The sequence below is a fragment of the Conger conger genome, chromosome 4 (assembly GCF_963514075.1).
Source record: "Conger conger chromosome 4, fConCon1.1, whole genome shotgun sequence".
NCBI lineage: Eukaryota > Metazoa > Chordata > Actinopteri > Anguilliformes > Congridae > Conger > Conger conger.
This window is the reverse complement of record NC_083763.1, coordinates 76,252,828-76,270,539: the sequence shown is the minus strand read 5'-3', so window position 1 is coordinate 76,270,539 and position 17,712 is coordinate 76,252,828. Positions and strand designations below refer to the sequence as shown.

Genomic DNA, 17,712 nt, shown 5'->3' with positions numbered 1-17,712 from the left:
GGAGCGGAGGGGACAGGGTTAACACTGCTCTGTCTCCCTCACTTCCTCCTCTTACTCTATATCCTCCTTTCACTTACTCCCTCGCTCTCTCCTTCCATCTCTCTCATCCCTCTCTTCCTCCCTCTCTCTCCCCGCTCTCTTTCCCCTCTCTCTCTCCCCTCTCCCTCTTCTCACCCCTCTTCCATCTCCCTCCCCTCTCTCTCCCCCTCTCCCTCCCCTTTCTCTCCCCCTCTTCCTCTCTCCTCCTCTCTCACCCCTCTCCCCTCCCCCGCCCCCCCTCTCTCTCCCCCTCTTCCTCTCTCCCCCTCTCTCACCCCTCTGCCCTCTCCCACCCCCCTCTCACCCCTCTCCCCTCTCCCACCCCCCTCTCTCTCCCCCTCTTCCTCTCTCCCCCTCTCTCCCCCCTCCCCTCCCCTCCCCATCTCCCCCTCTCCCGCCCTCTCTCTCCCCCTCTTCCTCTCTCCCCCTCTCTCCCCCCTCCCCTCCCCCTCTCCCCCTCTTCCGCCCCCCTCTCTCTCCCCCTCTTCCTCTCTCTCCCTCTCTCCCCCCTCCCCCCCTCCCCCTCTCCCCCTCTCTCGTACCCCAGGCCAGTCCCTCATCTCCAGGTAGTTCTGGTCGCAGCTCTGGCTGGAGTGCAGGCGGAACTGCTGGACGGAGATTCGGACGCTCTCCTGCGCGGAGGCGTCCAGAACCCAGCGGCAGGAAGTGTATTCTGGGTAGGCGTTGGGGTAGAAGGGCGAGGTGATGGTCTGGGCTGAGTTTGTGGCGTTCAGGATGCCTCCGCAGATCCCTGGGTGATGGGGGGGAGGGGGAGTTAGAAGTCACACCTCCGAGCAGCTTGTCCCGGAGACAGAGGGGTTGGTCATTTTGCTTGGACAGAAGCGGAGCTACGGCATATTCCAGCAGAGCTCTACACACGTTTGCACAGGGGAATTCTGGGTAAGCTAGGTGGGTGCAAGGTGAGGCTAAAACTACACTGGTCTCATCCCAAACAGATAGGTAACTAGTTTAATTAGTTTCTTATTAAAACTCAGGCTTCACCCTGAGTAAATCTATGTTATCATTATTGCACCCTAAGTAAATCTATATTATCATTTTTGCTGGTACATGAATTTAGGTACATTAGAAACTAAATTCATCCCGGTACTTTAAAAGCAGCCTGAGGTTTTAAAGCCTCTCTGTATATTTCTCTCTCACTCACACACACACACTGATCCCCCGGAAAGGAGGTGGGAGGGAGGACTCTTACTGTCGACTGCCCTGTAGGTGGCGTTGAACCCGGAGAGGTTCACGGAGCTGTCCGTCACAAAACGCACCGTCAGGAAGTTCCCACTGGAGATGAAGGGGGCGGGCACAGTGCTGCCGCAGAACGTGCCCACCAATGGGAAGTTCATGTTATCACCATCAAAAATCTGGAGAGAGAGAGAGAGAGAGAGAGAGAGAGAAAGAGAGGCAAGTGTATTGGATGTAGTCTCATATCTACAGGTACCAGGTTAGTGTACAGGTAAGTGTGTATATCCGGATGTAGTCATATTTATAGATAACAGGTGAGTGTACAGGTAAGTGTACCTTGATGTAGTCATATATACAGGTAAGTGTACCTTGATGTAGTCATATGTGCAGGTAAGTGTACCTTGATGTAGTCATATGTGCAGGTAAGTGTACCTTGATGTAGTCATATGTGCAGGTAAGTGTACCTTGATGTAGTCATATATACAGGTAAGTGCACCTTGATGTAGTCATATATACAGGTAAGTGTACCTTGGTGTATTCATATGTACAGATGAGTGCATCTTGATGTAGTCATATGTGCAGGTAAGTGTACCTTGATGTAGTCATATGTGCAGGTAAGTGTACCTTGATGTAGTCATATATGCAGGTAAGTGTACCTTGATGTAGTCATATCTACAGCTGCCACCAAATGCGCTCTCCAGCAGGAAGGAGGTGAAGGTGAGGTTGACCACCTTGTTGGTTGGCATGGCGATGGTCCACAGACAGTCCACTCTGGACTCATACCTTCCGTCCAGGTCAATATCTGGAGAGCTGAATCCTCCAGTGGGCGTGGCCAGGTAACCTCCACAACCCTGCTGTGGGCCTGAGAGGGAGAGAGGGGGAGAGAGAGAGAGCGGGAGGGAGAGAGAGAGAGAGGGGGAGAGCGAGAGAGAGAGAGAGAGGGGGAGAGAGAGAGAGGGGGGGACAGAGAGGAGAGAGAGCGAGGAAGAGACAGAGAGCAGAGGAGAGAGAGAAGGGGGAAAGAGAAGAGGAGAGAGAGAGGGAGTGAGAGAGAGAGAGGGAGGGAGAGGGAGAGAGGGGGGGAGGGGGGGGAGAGAGAGAGAGAAAGAGAGAGAGAAGGGGACAGAGAAGAGGAGAGAGAGAGAAGAGAGAAAAAACATTTGAAAATTACAATATGATTATCAATATACAAAGACAGGGATTCAAATTTTGGTCTCACTTAAAACAAAGTTATCCAAACTCACTCCACCATAAAGCCTTGCTTTACCAAGAGCAGAACACTGAAAAGCGTCCTCTCAGCCAACTAGTCCTGAAGTTCACTGAACAGAGCAACACTGCCATCAGTCAGTCATGCTTCCTGTAACAAGCTTTGTTCACAAGCCTTGCATGTTATGTTTCCATGTTTGTGTGTGTTTCTATGGACAATAAAGTATTAATGTCCTGCTTTGGAATTGAAATGTAAAAATTGAGAGCGCATGAGAGGAGAGAGGGAGGGATAGGGGGAGCGAGGGAGAGGAGAGAAAGAAGAGAGAGAGAGAGAGATGAAATGGGAGCACAGCAAAAGGAGTGAAATAAGGAAAAGAAATGGAGGGAGATGGAAGGAGAAAGAGAGGAGGAGGTTAGACGTTTAAGGTTAGACGCTTCAAGTATAAAAACCTGCTTTTATACTTGAAGCAAATCAGCATATCTCCAGGGTCCCTGGAGTTCCAGTTCTAACTCTGACCACTAGGGGTCTGTATCAGTCCATAACACAAATAGGGCATTTACACTCAGCGGGCACATTATTAGACAAATATTACTTCATTTTTAGACTTATTAAGTCTTTGCTGCTGTAGCCTACCCACTTAGCTTTGATGAGTTGTGTGTTGAGAGATGCTCTTCGGCATACCACAGCAAAAGGAGTGAAATAAGGGGCGACGTGGCTCAGGCAGTAAGAGCAGTCGTCTCATTGGCTCAGGCAGTAAGAGCAGTCATCTCATTGGCTCAGGCAGTAAGAGCAGTCGTCTCATTGGCTCAGGCAGTAAGAGCAGTCGTCTCATTGGCTCAGGCGGTAAGCGCAGTCATCTCATTGGCTCAGGAAGTAAGAGCAGTCGTCTCATTGGCTCAGGCGGTAAGAGCAGTCGTCTGGCAGTCAGAGGGTTGCCGGTTCAATCCCCCGCCCGGGCTGTGTCGAAGTGTCCCTGAGCAAGACTCCTAACCCCCAAATGCTCCTGACGAGCTGGTCGGGGCCTTGCATGGCAGCCAATCGCCGTCGGTGTGTGAGTGTGTGTATGAATGGGCGAATGGAGAAGCATCAATTGTACAGCGCTTTGGATAAAGGCGCTATATAAATGCCTGCCATTTACCATTTACCATACCACTGTTGTAATGTGTGGTTATTTGCGTTACTGTCACCTTCCTGTCAGCTTTGACCAGTCTGGCCCTTCTCCTCTGACCTCATTAACAAGGCGTTTCTGTCTGCAGAACTGCTCACTGGATGTTTTTTCAGTTTTTTTTGCACCATTCTTTGCAAACTCTAGAGACTATCGCGCATGAAAATCCCAGGAGATCAGCAATTTTTGAGATACTCAAACCACCCTGACTGGCATCAACAATCATTTCACGGTCAATATCACATTTCAATGTGACATTTGGTCCGAAAAACAGCTGACCATGTCTGCAGGCTTTTATGCATTTAGTTGTGAAATGACTCGCCCAGGGATATTTTGCTTATATTACATTACATCGGCAGGTTTCAAACCATCCCTTCGCCTTATCAAACACAGTAAGGACCCATGTCTGCTCATTAGGGAACACACTGCAGTATAAGGGGGACGTAGGGAAGCAGAGGTTGCCAGTTCAAGTCCCAGGAGGGCCACAGCCATGGGGCCTTAAAGCTAAGAGTGTGAGCTGAGTTACCCGGCTGGGTAAATGAATAGGGTCAGTCAGTCTGAAATACGCGTAGAGGGGCCCCCCTATCTTACAGAAATAGAGTTGGCGCTGAGGGGAGCAGGATTGTCAGAGTCAGGGCAGGTTCTGTGTCCAGGACAGGACCGAAAAGCTGCCCTGATGCAGTCATAAGAGGGGGCCATATCTGAGGAGCGCCAGCCTCCTTTGCCACCATGTCTTTTCTGGGAGGAAATAAATTCCACCAGCGAGTAGCACTGTGTGATATGCAGAGGTTCTGACCGGCAATGTCTGTGTGTGTGTGTGTGTGTGTTTATGAGTGCACATGTGAGTGTGCATATGTGTGTGTGTGTGTGTGTGTGTTTATGAGTGCACATGTGAGTGTGCATATGTGTGTGTGTGCGTGTTTATGAGTGCACATGTGAGTGTGCATATGTGTGTGTGTGTGTGTGTGTTTATGAGTGCACTTGTGAGTGTGAATATGTGTGTGTGTGTGTTTATGAGTGCACGTGTGAGCATGCATGTGTGTGTGTGTGTCTGAGTGTGTGTGTGTGTGTGTGTTTTTTTATGAGTGCATGTGTGTGTGTGTGTCTGTTTGTGTGTGTGTTTATGAGTACACTTGTGAGTGTGAATATGTGTGTGTGTGTGTGTGTGCGTGCGTTTATGAGTGCACGTATGTGCATGTGTGTGTGTCTCAACACCCCCTACATCCACATTTCAAATGTATCATTGTGTGATACAACTGAGTTCCTGTTTCCCACCCCTGCTGAAGCTCAAGCTAGGTTTTGAAACAGCTGGTAGATGGGTGGCCAGTTCAGACCAGCTCCTAGCTTGACATGGTTTAGCTGGTTGACCAGCTTAGACCAGCTCCCAGCTCGACATGGTTTAACCAGCTCACACCTGACTAGACCAGCTAATGACAAGCTTGACCAGCTCACTTTTCAAGCTGGTCAAGCTGGCCTCACTGGATCTTGCAGCAGGGAGTGTCACACTCTGTGTTATGATGTGAAAACCGAGTGGAATGTCTGTCCCCTTCAAGGTGCACCTTTTCCTTCCCTGGTTGCAATTAATACTGAATCTGTGAAAGCAGCCTTGAGATACGGTGCTCCACATGTTAGAAATAAACTCCAACAGTACCCTAAATTCACCTCCTGCTCTCTCACTCTCTGTCTATTGGTCTTCTCAGGAATCTGATCGAAAACCTGATTGTGCTTCATTCTGAATGTTTTCATTAATGCCGTTCTTATGTTTCTATTGCTCGCACAGACCCTCGATGCGTCTCCGAGTACTACGTAAAAATAAAAATTACAAAAAGAAATATAATAATGAAATTCACATGTCTGTTTAAACTGGACTCCGGCCCTGGCCAATACCCGTTGACGTGTCACTCCCCCACGCTGAAAGAACCTTCTGGAGGCCGAACGCCACACGGCCGACGGTGATTGGATAAGGATGTGAGTGACTCACTCTCTAAATATGCCCTTGTGTGTATTTTCATTGCCGCTTCGGGCGGGCTGAGCAGGCGGTGGAGAATGGCGTAAGCGTGAAATCAGGACTGAGAAGACCTCTGGCATGGGCCGGAGGTCCTCAAGTAACCCACGGCAACGGAAGGCCAGAGAGCGTCTATAAGCACTGGAGAGGGCTGGGAGGTCCAGGAGGTGAGACGCCTGGAAGAATGTCGGCTGAGCGCAAAGGAGAGCTCTCTGCCCCAGGAGACTTCAATGTACAAACGCCTGCCCAACACCTGTCTCAGGTGAAACAATCCCTCCCCCAGGTGAGGTCACCAAGCCAACCCCTCCCCCAGGTGAGATTACCTGCCCAACACCTCTCCCAGGTGAAATCACCAACCCAACACCTGTCTCAGGTGAAGTCACCTACCCAACACCTCTCCCAGGTAAGGTCACCTACCCAACACCTCTCCCAGGTAAGGTCACCTACCCAACACCCATCTCAGGTGAAGTCACCTACCCAACACCCGTCTCAGGTGAAGTCACCTACCCAACACCTGTCTCAGGTGAAGTCACCTACCCAACACCCGTCTCAGGTGAAGTCACCTACCCAACACCCGTCTCAGGTGAGGTCACCTACCCAACACCCGTCTCAGGTGAAGTCACCTACCCAACACCCATCTCAGGTGAGGTCACCTACCCAACACCTGTCTCAGGTCACCTACCCAAGGTCTCCATGTACGTGGCCCTCCAGCCCAAAGCTGCCACGGCGCTGTCAGTCTTGAAGACGATAAAAAGCTGATTGGACGAGGACCTGAGGGTGGGCGGGATCTCGCGCCCGCAGAACTTCCCCAGCAGCGGGGCCAGGGTGTTCTGTCCGTCATACACCGCCACGTAGTCATAGTGACAGGTAGAGGAGGCCTCCAGGTGGAAGGTGTTGAACCTGCAGGGTGGAGCATGGAGGCTCATCAGTCAAATCAGTGCTGATCAATACTGATCAATATGGATCAATCAGGGAGCATGTGTCAGATTTTGTCAGATTTTGTGACTGTGTGTGTGAGTATGTATGTGTGTGTGTGTGTGTGTATGTATGCGTGTGAGTGTGTGTGTGTCTGTGTGTGTGTGTGAGTGCGTGAGTGTGTGTGTGTGTATGTGCGTGAGTGTGTGTGTGTCTGTGTGTGTGAGTGTGTGTGTGTTGGAGCCTACAAAATACTCCCAAGAAGTGCCGACCCAGTCTTCTGGTCCTCTTGATTGGCTCAATTCGCACCAGGCAAGATCAATCGCACACAGAAAAGTAATTAAATCCAAAGCAGGCACGTGATTGACCCAGATTACACATTGCAGATAGAGCTCACAGAGAGAGCTAGTGCCTTCCAGAGTCATGTGACTCAAAATGGCGGCCTCACTTGAGCTCGACGATCCTGTTTCCCCCGACGATGACGTGGTAGGTGCAGTTCATGTTGTGGTGGTAGTCCGTGAGGGAAACGGCGGGGCTACTGACTGACCCGCCGGTGCTGTTAAACACACCCCCGCACGCTGAGGAGAGAAGACGAGAGTCTCGTCAACGCAGCAGAATCGTCTTTCAACAAATACTGAACACGTTTATTCACACGTGACGCGCTCACCCTTCCCCCACTGTAAAAATGCACTTACAGTGACGATCGTTTGTGTTTATGACACTCATAGCGAGCGTTTTTTTTGCTATTCACGGATGTGATGATTTTCATTCTCTGAGTAGCGTATGGCGAGGAGTTTGTCACAGAAAATATTGGCTGAGGTGGGGAAGCAGTCAGCTTGCAATAAATAAAGCTGTTTAATAAATCACAGAAAACTGGAAGGAGTTTAACAAATCACAATGTTGATTAACGCTAACTTATTCAATGAATGAATACATATCATTTGGCTGACACTTTTATCCAGAGTGACTTACAGTTGATTTGGACTAAGCAGGAGACAATCAGCCTGTAGCGTAGTGGGTAAGGTAAATATGCGTAAGGCAAATGACTGGGACAATGGTAAATAAATTGTCTCCTGCTTAGTCTAATCAACTGTACGTCACTCTGGATAAGACGGAATGACAATCCTCCCCTGGAGCAATGCAGGGTTAAAGGCCTTGCTCAAGGGCCCAACAGTTGTGCGGGTGCGGATCTTATTTTGGCTACAGTGGGATTAGAACCACCAACCTTGCGTGTCCCAGTCATTTACCTGAACCACTACGCTACAGGCCGCCCCTATACCATGTGTACTCATTCAGTACTGCAGTAATGCCGCGTTTTTGGGCAGGTTTGTGTGTGCGTTGGCACGTCTCTGTTTCCGTCTGGAGCGCTGACACGGACACTGGCACTGGGGAAACGGCATAGCGAGGTATAACAGTGGCGTAACATTTTTTCTAATCGGGGGGGGGACCGACTCGCCAAGACGGGGGCGCTGCCGTGCCGCCCGCACCCCCTCCTCCACCGTCCCGGGTCTGTCGAGGGGTACAGAGAGGCCCCTTTCATACACGGTCAGAGACTCGTTTCCTGACAGTTCTGACTGGTGAGCATCCCTCCATCGCGTCCCTGTGCCTGACTGCCCTCCCGTGCAAAGGGCGGGCCTGAGACCGCTCTCATTAGCCCGAGTGAAACGCCTCATTGTCCCTGTGTTCGCTGGGCCTGGCTGGGCTGGGGTATGCACTTCATTTGGCAAATCCCCGTTTATTGTGCAGAAAGTGCAGTGTCTACCCATTCCATGCATTCCACATTCCGGAATGAATGGAACATATCTCTCTCTCTCTCTCTCTCTTTCTCTCTCGGTCTGTCTCTCACTGTCTCGCTCTCTCTCTCTCTCTCTCTCTCACACACACACACACAAACACGCACACAGACAGACACAAACAGAAACACACACACACACACACACACAGAAACACACACACACACACACACACACACACACACATGCGTTAGCAGAGATACTCACGGATGACCGTGTACTCTGCCAGGAAGCCGTTGTCGTTGAAGATGGAGTCGGAGTAGAAGCTGAGCAGCATGGGGCCGAAGTTGGAGTAATGTCCCGGGATGGTGTTCCCGCACAGGGTGGCCAGCAGGCGGCTGGACTTGGTGGCCCCCTTGTACACCTTCAGCCCGTCATACTGACAGGAGGAGTGAGCTGGAGAGAGACACAGTCCTGTTTCTCTATCTCTCTCTCCCTCTGTTTCTCTCACTCACTCACTCACTCACTCACTCACACACTCACTCACTCACTCACTCACTCACACACTCACACACTCGCTCACACACTCACACACACACTCACACCCACACTCGCTCACACACACAGGGTGGTCTCCTACCTTCCACCTGGAAGGTGCGGAACTTGATGAGGACCACTGCCTGGGCCCCAGGTTCCACCAGGTAGTTGCAGTTGGAGCGGTCAGGGTAGTGGGCGGGGTAGTTCGGGGATACCACCCTGCCAGAGGGGGCAGTGAAGTTTGCCCCGCACCCTGAAACCAGAGAGGAACATTACACAAGCAAGCACGTCATCCTTCAGCGAACCGCACCTCAGCAACTACCTGGCTACCCCCTAGAATCCACCTCGTAACACCTTAGCAACCACCTATTAACAACCTAGCAACCACATTATAGCACGTTCGCAACAATCTATGGGCAATGAAAGGGATAACTGCCACCACAGAGGAGTGTGACAATGGTCAATCTCTGAAACGGCCAGGGGTAACAAGGTCACAGCCTGGGGTAGGGCGACAACAACAACAGAACCGGAATATTGCAGAGGTACGTCTTAAATAGGGCCAACACTGGCTCCGGCGGTAAGAGCAGTCGGAGGGTTGCCGGTTCGATCCCACCCTGGGCGTGTCGAAGTGTCCCAGCGCTTTGGATAAGAGGCGCTATATAAATGTCAACCATTCACCAGAAACGAAAACCAGAATCGTGTGGCTCGGGGCCCTGCACAACCAGATACAGTCCTTTAAACAGATAATAATACAAAACATTTTTAACATTGGGATTAGAAATGTAGTGCCTTTCACTGGTCCCTGAAATCACACATCCTAACACCGCCTATGGACTACAGAGTCATTCCAGGACCCACCTTAAAGCCATGTTGGGTCCTGATTGTCTCACTAAAGCACGGGCATGAGCATGCACAAGCTTTGCAGCTCGTTTACGATACGATGTTGCCTAGGAAACAAAGGGCAGAGGGCGTGGCCGCAGCGACGGTCAGCCAATCGGCCGGCAGGACTCACGGGACAGGAAGGACGCGGAGAAGCCTTCGCCCGGGCCCCCGGAGGACTGGAAGCGGGCGGTGACGGCGTTGTAGGGGGCAACGACCGGGCCTGGGGCGGTGGACCCACAGCCCGTGACCAGGAGACTGTCCTCCACCTCCCTGTGACCCGACCACACCTGGGGGGACCAGGGGACCAGGTGAGAAACCCACCTCGCCACTGTCAGGACACTCCAGGGATCGGGGAACGGTGGCACTCACACGGCTTCCCATGTGCCCACGTGCGATGGTGATGGGCACTCACCTTAACAAAGCTGCCCTGGCACTGGCCGCTGGTGTCCGGGATCTGGAAGTCACCGTCGAAGGACATCTCCAGGTGGTACCCCTCGTGCCCGACGATCCTCCAGGTGCACTCGCTGTTTGGGGGGAAGTTCTGGGGGTACCCCGGGGATTTGATAGTCCCGCTGTCTGCGTGGATCATCCCTCCACAGCCTAGAATGCAAGTCAACAGTACCCAGTGAGCAACAGCCGGAATCTAGACGTCTAGAGGGGTGGACACTGAAGTTCAGAGACCCTTTTGACATCAATGGGCTGGTATTGAGGTTAACCAAAATATAGCTCAAGATGTACCTGGATATAGTCTAGCCACATCCTAATCAGCAAGAAAACTTTTCCAATTTTTCAACCAAATGTAGCCGGACTTGCACCTGAACACCTAGACAGCATTTACCAGAGAGTATACTGGATGAATGCCTACCCAACGTCTTTTGAATGCTTTGCAGTAATAGTGTGTTTCTGTATATGTATGTCACGTCCGTACCGGAGGAGTCAGCTGACCAGGTCGCCTGGAAGCCTCCCCTGGATACACTGTGGTCAGCCAGGAACACCAAGGCCAGCTTGTTGGATCCTGATTGGATGGTTCCGGGTGAGGTGTTCCCGCAGTACTGGCCAATCAGAGGGGAGCCTGGCGAGCCCCCGTTCATGATGGTGAGGGAGTCCCAGGAGCACTTGCTGTGGGCCTCCACTTGGAAATACGTGAACGTGAGCTGGAGAGGACAGGACAGGGGAGGTGGAACCGTGTCCAAAACGACCTGTAGCTGGTCTAAGCACCATGCAGCACAGTCCTGTAGACAATCGCTGTGATAGACCTATAGATACTGAAGCTGATGCAGACTCTCTGTGATTGGTCTACAGGAGCTGAAGCTCATGTATGGGTCTATAAGTACTGAAGCTGAAGTTGATGACTCACAGTGATGGTGTTATAGACACTGAAGCTGATGACTCACAGTGAAGGTGTTATAGACACTGAAGCTGATGACTCACAGTGATGGTGGTGTAGACACTGAAGCTGAGGACTCACAGTGATGGTGTTATAGATACTGAAGCTGAGGACTCACAGTGATGGTGTGGCCCTCAGGGGCCTCCAGGAGCCAGGCACAGCGGCTGGGACTGGGGTAGTTATTAGGGAAACCAGGACTGGCGATCATCCCCCCCTCACCAGTCTGCAGACCCCCGCAGTCTATAGAGGAGGGAAGGAGAAATGTTAACACACACCCCAAGGAGAGAAGCCATCAAACCCCACACCCAGAGGACGCTCCGCAAGCTTCAGACCTGGCTGAAACACTGAGCCTGTGTCTGCTGTACTGACGCCTATGAAATAAAGAGGAAAAACAGAGTTCAGGGGGGAACGGGAGGGCACAAACGTTTCGTCGTCGCCACGTCTCCGTCTGGATGTCTGATACACGTGTTGGCCCCGAGTCACTGGTGTCAGCGGTTGCCATGGCGCCCCTGTCACTCACCGGCGAAGCTGTACGTGGCCTTGAAGCCGAGGTCGCGGACGGCCTGGTCGGACAGGAAGTGCACCCAGAGCTCGGGCGTGAACACCACCAGGGGGATGGGAGGTCTGGTCTGGCCGCAGAACCGAGCCAGGAGCTCCCCGTTAGAGTCACCTGCAGGGACGGCAGAGAGACAGACAGAGAGAAAGAGAGACAGACAGACATACGGAGAGACATACATACGGAGAGACAGAGAGACAGAGAGACAGACAAACAGACAGAGATAGACATACGAACAGGCAGACAGACAGACATACGGAGATACATACATACGGAGAGACAGACAGACAGACAGACAGACAGAGAGACAGAGAGACAGAGAGACAGACAAACAAACAGAGAGATAGGCAGACAGAGAGACATACAGACTATTGTCAACATTCTTCCATCGTTTTAAAGCTTTTTTTTTAGAGATTAGTGAAGCAAAATGATAAAACATGTGTTGTCATCAGAAAAGCCCAGGCGAGATGTGCTCACAGCGCAGTGAAGCCCCAGTGGTGAGTGCCGTCAGGGCCCCCACACTGCCCCCTGGTGGCCTGCTCACCCATGCGCAGCTCGATGTAGTCCCACTCGCAGGTCTGGTGGTGCTCCAGGCGCAGGTCGTCCACGATCACCACGATGGACGAGTTGACGTGCCGAGGGTTCTGGATCAGCCACTCGCAGTTCAGGTCGTTGCTGTAGTTACCGACGCCGTAACCGGGCGAGGTGAAGTTTCCGCCCGCGGGGTTGTCAAGGATACCGCCGCACACTGCGGGGGGGGGGGGGTTAAACTTCAGCTTCGGCTGCTGTGGCCTCTCAGATTCAAGTTCATCAAATCTTCAGTCCAGAGTTTTAGCACAAAACGGATCTGCTTAACCAACCCATAACTTGCTGCCATGGGAACGGCCGAATAACTTGCTAACTAACCATCATTCTGTTCAGTCTTTGCTGACCAACATTAATTGAGGACCACAATGGAAATGAGCCATCATGCCTTACTTTGTTTTCCTCGATTATTGTACTGTGTACAGTATACAAGTGCAAGTGACACTATATATATGTTATTATATGCCAAATAGAACAAACCACATACAATTTTTTTAGTCTGATATTGGCCAAGCTTACGGCTGTGATGGTCCTGCTATGGAGCTGAGCTCTAGGGGGGCGGGGCCAGTTCACCTGCTTCCTCATTGGAGGAGTAGTCTGCGGTGAATCCGCCATTGGACACGGAGGAGTCGGTGGCGAAGACCACGGTCATGGTGTTCCCCGACGACCTCACCTGCGTTCCCGCGGCGACCGTGCCGCAGAAACGCTGCAGGTGAGGGGCGTTAGACACCAGCCCATTTATCACCTGCGGGAGGAGGCCCGTTACCATCACAACCAACCTCAGTGTCACCATGACAACGCTGGACCAAGAGCAACTGGACTTGTTCTTCAGTATGGGGTGTGCACACCCACATGCACACACATACATACGCGCGCGCGCACACACACACACAAACACGCATCCACACACACACACACGCGCGCACGCGCACACACACACACACACACACACACACGCATACACACTCTCTCTCTCTCTCTCACACACACACACACACACACACACACACTCTCACTCACACACACACACACACACAGTGTCTAACAGGTCTGTGTACAGAGACACCACAGAAGAAGAGGGGCAGGGCTCTCTCTCACACACACACACACACACACACACACACACAGACACACACACACTTTCTCTCTCTCTCACTCTCACACACACACACACACACACACACACACAGACACCACAGAAGAAGAAGGGCCCTCACATCCACATAGTCGTAGGCGCAGAAGCCGTGGTCCTCCAGGCGCAGGTCGTTGATGGTGAGGGTGACCCGGCGACCGGGCGGGACGGTGATCCTCCAGTGACACACCCGGCTGTGGGGGTACAGGTTCGGGTAGTTTGGGGACGAGATGGTCCCAAACATCGCGTTCAGATCCCCTCCACACTCTGAGAGAGAGAGGGGGGTGGGAGAGGGTGAGGGTGGGGGAGAGAGAGAGAGAGAGAGAGAGAGAGAGAGAGGAAGAGAGGGCGAGAGAGAGAGAGGGGTGGAGGGAGAGAAAGGGGGAGAGAGAGAGGAAGAGAGGGAGATAGAGAGAGAGAGGGGGAGAAAGAAGGGAGTAGAGAGAGAGGGGAGAAAGAAATAAAGGGAGGAAGAGAGATTGTATGTGATAGATGGAGAGTGGGAGGGAGTAGGGAAAGGGAGGAAAGAGAAAACAGGGAGGAGATGGAGGGAGGAGAGGAGCACAGAGAGGACAGAGAGGTTTATTTCCAATCAAAGGCCGGATAAGGAGACAAACACATTTCCTCCTAAATATGAAATCAGACACCGAGTGAAAGCACCCTTTCTACAACTGTATTCCACCCCACACACGGACCTACGCCCTTCAGTCAAACCAGGACAGATCAGTGGAGCACTGATTCTACAGCCTGTTCATGTGTGTTAAAGGTGGACATTCAATGATTGACAGTGTTACATAATGAACTACGGGTCTTCCAGAACCCCAGGGAGTTATTTCGGACCCTTGCCAGACCTTTTACGAGCCAAAAACACCTGTTTAATTCAGCTCTGAAATTTTTCGCTGGGCTGCGGGAATCATTGCACATATTGTTTCCCTTTCTTTGTTATTTTTTCTGGATCACTCTGGATCACTCTGGCAGATGGTGCAGTGGGTAGCACTGCCGCCTCACAGCAAGGAGGTCCTGGGTTTGAATCCTGGTCGGCCGGGGCCTCTCTGTGTGGAGTTTGCATGTTCTCGACCGTGTTTGTTTGGGTTTCCTCCGGATACTCCGGTTTCCTCCCAGTCCAAAGACATGCAGGTTAGGCTGATTGGAGAGTCTAAATTGCCCGTGGGTATGAGTGTGTGAGTGAATGGTGTGTGTGCCCTGCGATGGACTGGCGACCTGTCCAGGGTGTATTCCTGCCTTTCACCCAGTGTATGCTGGGATAGGCTCCAGTCCCCCTGTGACCCCGTGCAGGATAAGCGGGTTAAGATAATGAATGAATGGATGGATGGATGGATGGACTCTGGTTTCGTCCCACGTGTCTTTCAGCCATAAAGATGGGCTCAGATTAGATTAGATGCACATCCAATGCTGCCCTCGAAAAACACATTCCGAGAAGTACAACTCTTACGCGCCCTCAGTACATGGTGAGAAAATGAACATAAAAGCTACGAAATGCGAACATTCCGCAGGAAATCATGCGAGGGGCGGAGTCAGAAGGCGCGTGGCCACGCCCACCTTCCACGCTGGCCAGGAATGATAGGCTGAAGCCGGCAGCGTTGACGCTGGCGTCGCTGACGAACTTGACGTAGGCGTAGCTGTCCGCGGTTTCCACGGTGAGGGGCATCCGGCTCCCGCAGTGCCTGCCCAGGAGACGACCTGACGCCAGGGCACAGGAGCAAGGCATTATGGGACATCGACGAGGCCACTATGGGACTGCTTCATTTTTTTTTGTTTATACTCCACCCAATCACCACACCAGCTGGTCTATACTCCACCCAATCACCTCACCAGCTGGTCTATACTCCACCCAATCACCACACCAGCTGGTTTATACTCCACCCAATCACCACAACAGCTGGTTTATACTCCACCCAATCACCTCACCAGCTGGTTTCACCAAGTATGGCCCTTCTCTCTGGTTGGAGGTGAGTTAATTACTGAAATCAGCAAATTAAGTGATTCATTGGAGTGAAAACTCTCAGTTCTCCGTGGTACATGATAGAACATCACTGATCTGGACTGTCTGTCTGCATATCTATCTGTCTCTGTATATCTGTATATCTGTCTGTCTGTCTCTGTATGTATGTCTGTCTCTCTCTCTGTCTCTCTGTCAGTCAGTCTGTCTCTCTCTCTGTGTCAGTCTGTCTCTCTCTCTCTCTCTCTCTCTCTCTCTGTCAGCCTGTCTGTCTGTCTGTCTGTCTGTCTGTCACTCTCTCTCTCTGTCAGCCTGTCTGTCTGTCTGCCTCACAGTAACAGGAGTGAGTGCGCCCCCCAGTGGTCACCGGTGGCGTTGTACTCTCGGATCTCCACGTAGTCGCTGGCGCAGTTGGGGGTGTTCTGCAGGTCGAGGTGGGAGTAGGAGAGGGTCAGGTAGTGGCCAGTGGGGCCCTCCAGGTACCACTCGCAGTTGGAGCTGTCGGGGTAGTTGGCGTTGGGGAACCCAGGGCTGCGGATGGTGCCACTCTGGCCCCTGTAGGTGCCCCCACACGTGGCTGAAAGGAGGTGGGGGGTAAAAAAAAGGGCAACAGTGAATCACCAGCCACAGCAGCCCACAGCAGTGGCTCTCAAACTCAAACTGCATATGCCAGGTCAGATCATTCCAACGACAACCGCACTCCCGGGATTTTAACAAGCTGTAATTAATCCTCCTTAATAGAATGCTTTTCATGTTTCAAAGGATTATTAACCCCCTTTTGCAACATTTCTTTCAGAAATAGCTATGCGTGCCATGGGGAATGAAACTCTGGCCTGTAGCATAGTGGTTAAGGTAAATGACTGGGACACGCAAGGTCGGTGGTCCTAATCCCGGTGTAGCCACAATAAGATCCGCACAGCCGTTGGGCCCTTGAGTAAGGCCCTTAACCCTGCATTGCTCCAGGGGAGGATTGTCTCCTGCTCAGTCTAATGAACTGTAGGTCGCTCTGGATAAGAGCGTCTGCCAAATGCCATTAATGTAATGTAATGTAAGGTTATCATGTCACTGTGGGACAGCAGCGTGTGGAGTGTGTGTCACTGCGGGACAAGGGTGGTCACAAAAAATATTGATTTGATTCAGTTCTTAACTATTCTGCCAAATTACTCAAATGTAACGGGAAATGTATAGTACGTGTATTTAGGACCTTTCATTGAATTATTTTTGAAAGAATCTTATCTGTACAGAATTTTATACAGGTGCCGAAGACTTTTGCACAGTACTATATGTATAATAAAGTCTATGGTGCCTAAGACTTTTGCACAGTACTGTATATATAATAAAGTCTATGGTGCCTAAGACTTTTGCACAGTACTGTATACATAATAAAGTCTATGGTGCCTAAGACTTTTGCACAGTGCTGTATACATAATAAAGTCTATGGTGCCTAAGACTTTTGCACAGTACTGTATATATAATAAAGTCTATGGTGCCTAAGACTTTTGCACAGTGCTGTATGCGTTTGCGGTTAGCTCACCGATGGAGTACTGGGCCTTGAAGCCCCTGTGCGTGACGCTGCCATCGGTGCGGAAGCGAAGCTTCATCACGCTGCCCGTGGAGCGCTGGGTGCTGGGCAGCTCGCTCCCGCAGAGCCGGGCGATCACGGCGGCCTCGTACGAGGCCCCGTCGCGGAGCTCCAGATAGTCGTAGGGACAGCTGGGGAGGAGGGGGGGGGAAACAAAAAACACTGAGAGCAATGCGTGATGGGAAACGGGGCCTCACGCTTGCACGTGCGCTGCTGCGAAGCTGTGACTCCTCAGCCACGCCACAGGATCCACAGGTGGGCTTTTGAACCACAGATCTAGTCTAGCAACATAACTGGATGGTCTTTTGAACCACAGATCTAGTCTAGCAACATAACTGGATGGTCTTTTGAACCACAGATCTAGTCTAGCAACATAACTGGATGGTCTTTTGAACCACAGATCTAGTCTAGCAACATAACTGGATGGTCTTTTAAACCACAGATCTAGTCTAGCAACATAACTGGATGGTCTTTTGAACCACAGATCTAGTCTAGCAACATAACTGCATGGTCTTTTGAACCATATATCTAGTCAGGCAACATAACTGGTTGGAGTAGGTGTGTAGACTGCAGGTGTTAGTGTAGTCAGGTGTGTAGACGGCAGGTGTTAGTGTACTCAGGTGTGTGGAGTGCAGGTGTTAGTGTAGGCAGGTGTGTGGAGTGCAGGTGTTAGTGTAGGCAGGTGTGTGGAGTGCAGGTGTTAGTGTAGGCAGGTGTGTGGAGTGCAGATGTTAGTGTAGGCAGGTGTGTGAAGTGCAGGTGTTAGTGTAGGCAGGTGTGTGGAGTGCAGGTGTTAGTGTAGGCAGGTGTGTGAAGTGCAGGTGTTAGTGTAG

General features: G+C 51.5%; 1 protein-coding gene across 1 annotated transcript in view; it reads right to left on the bottom strand.

Annotated features, from left to right (window-relative positions):
- The window catches only part of cubn (cubilin (intrinsic factor-cobalamin receptor)), a 91,473-nt gene that overhangs the window by 3,951 nt on the left and 69,810 nt on the right, over nt 1–17,712 (bottom strand). The window contains exons 45-62 of the mRNA XM_061238200.1: nt 16,832–17,010; nt 15,665–15,874; nt 14,898–15,038; nt 13,423–13,604; nt 12,779–12,950; nt 12,165–12,368; nt 11,585–11,734; nt 11,183–11,304; nt 10,606–10,831; nt 10,090–10,277; nt 9,808–9,964; nt 8,899–9,048; nt 8,526–8,714; nt 6,974–7,103; nt 6,293–6,510; nt 1,890–2,095; nt 1,250–1,412; nt 582–790 (exon numbers count right to left, since the gene is read on the bottom strand). Of these exons, the coding sequence (XP_061094184.1) occupies nt 582–790; nt 1,250–1,412; nt 1,890–2,095; nt 6,293–6,510; nt 6,974–7,103; nt 8,526–8,714; nt 8,899–9,048; nt 9,808–9,964; nt 10,090–10,277; nt 10,606–10,831; nt 11,183–11,304; nt 11,585–11,734; nt 12,165–12,368; nt 12,779–12,950; nt 13,423–13,604; nt 14,898–15,038; nt 15,665–15,874; nt 16,832–17,010 (3,196 nt within the window). The remainder of the gene's footprint in view (nt 1–581; nt 791–1,249; nt 1,413–1,889; nt 2,096–6,292; nt 6,511–6,973; nt 7,104–8,525; nt 8,715–8,898; nt 9,049–9,807; nt 9,965–10,089; nt 10,278–10,605; nt 10,832–11,182; nt 11,305–11,584; nt 11,735–12,164; nt 12,369–12,778; nt 12,951–13,422; nt 13,605–14,897; nt 15,039–15,664; nt 15,875–16,831; nt 17,011–17,712) is intronic.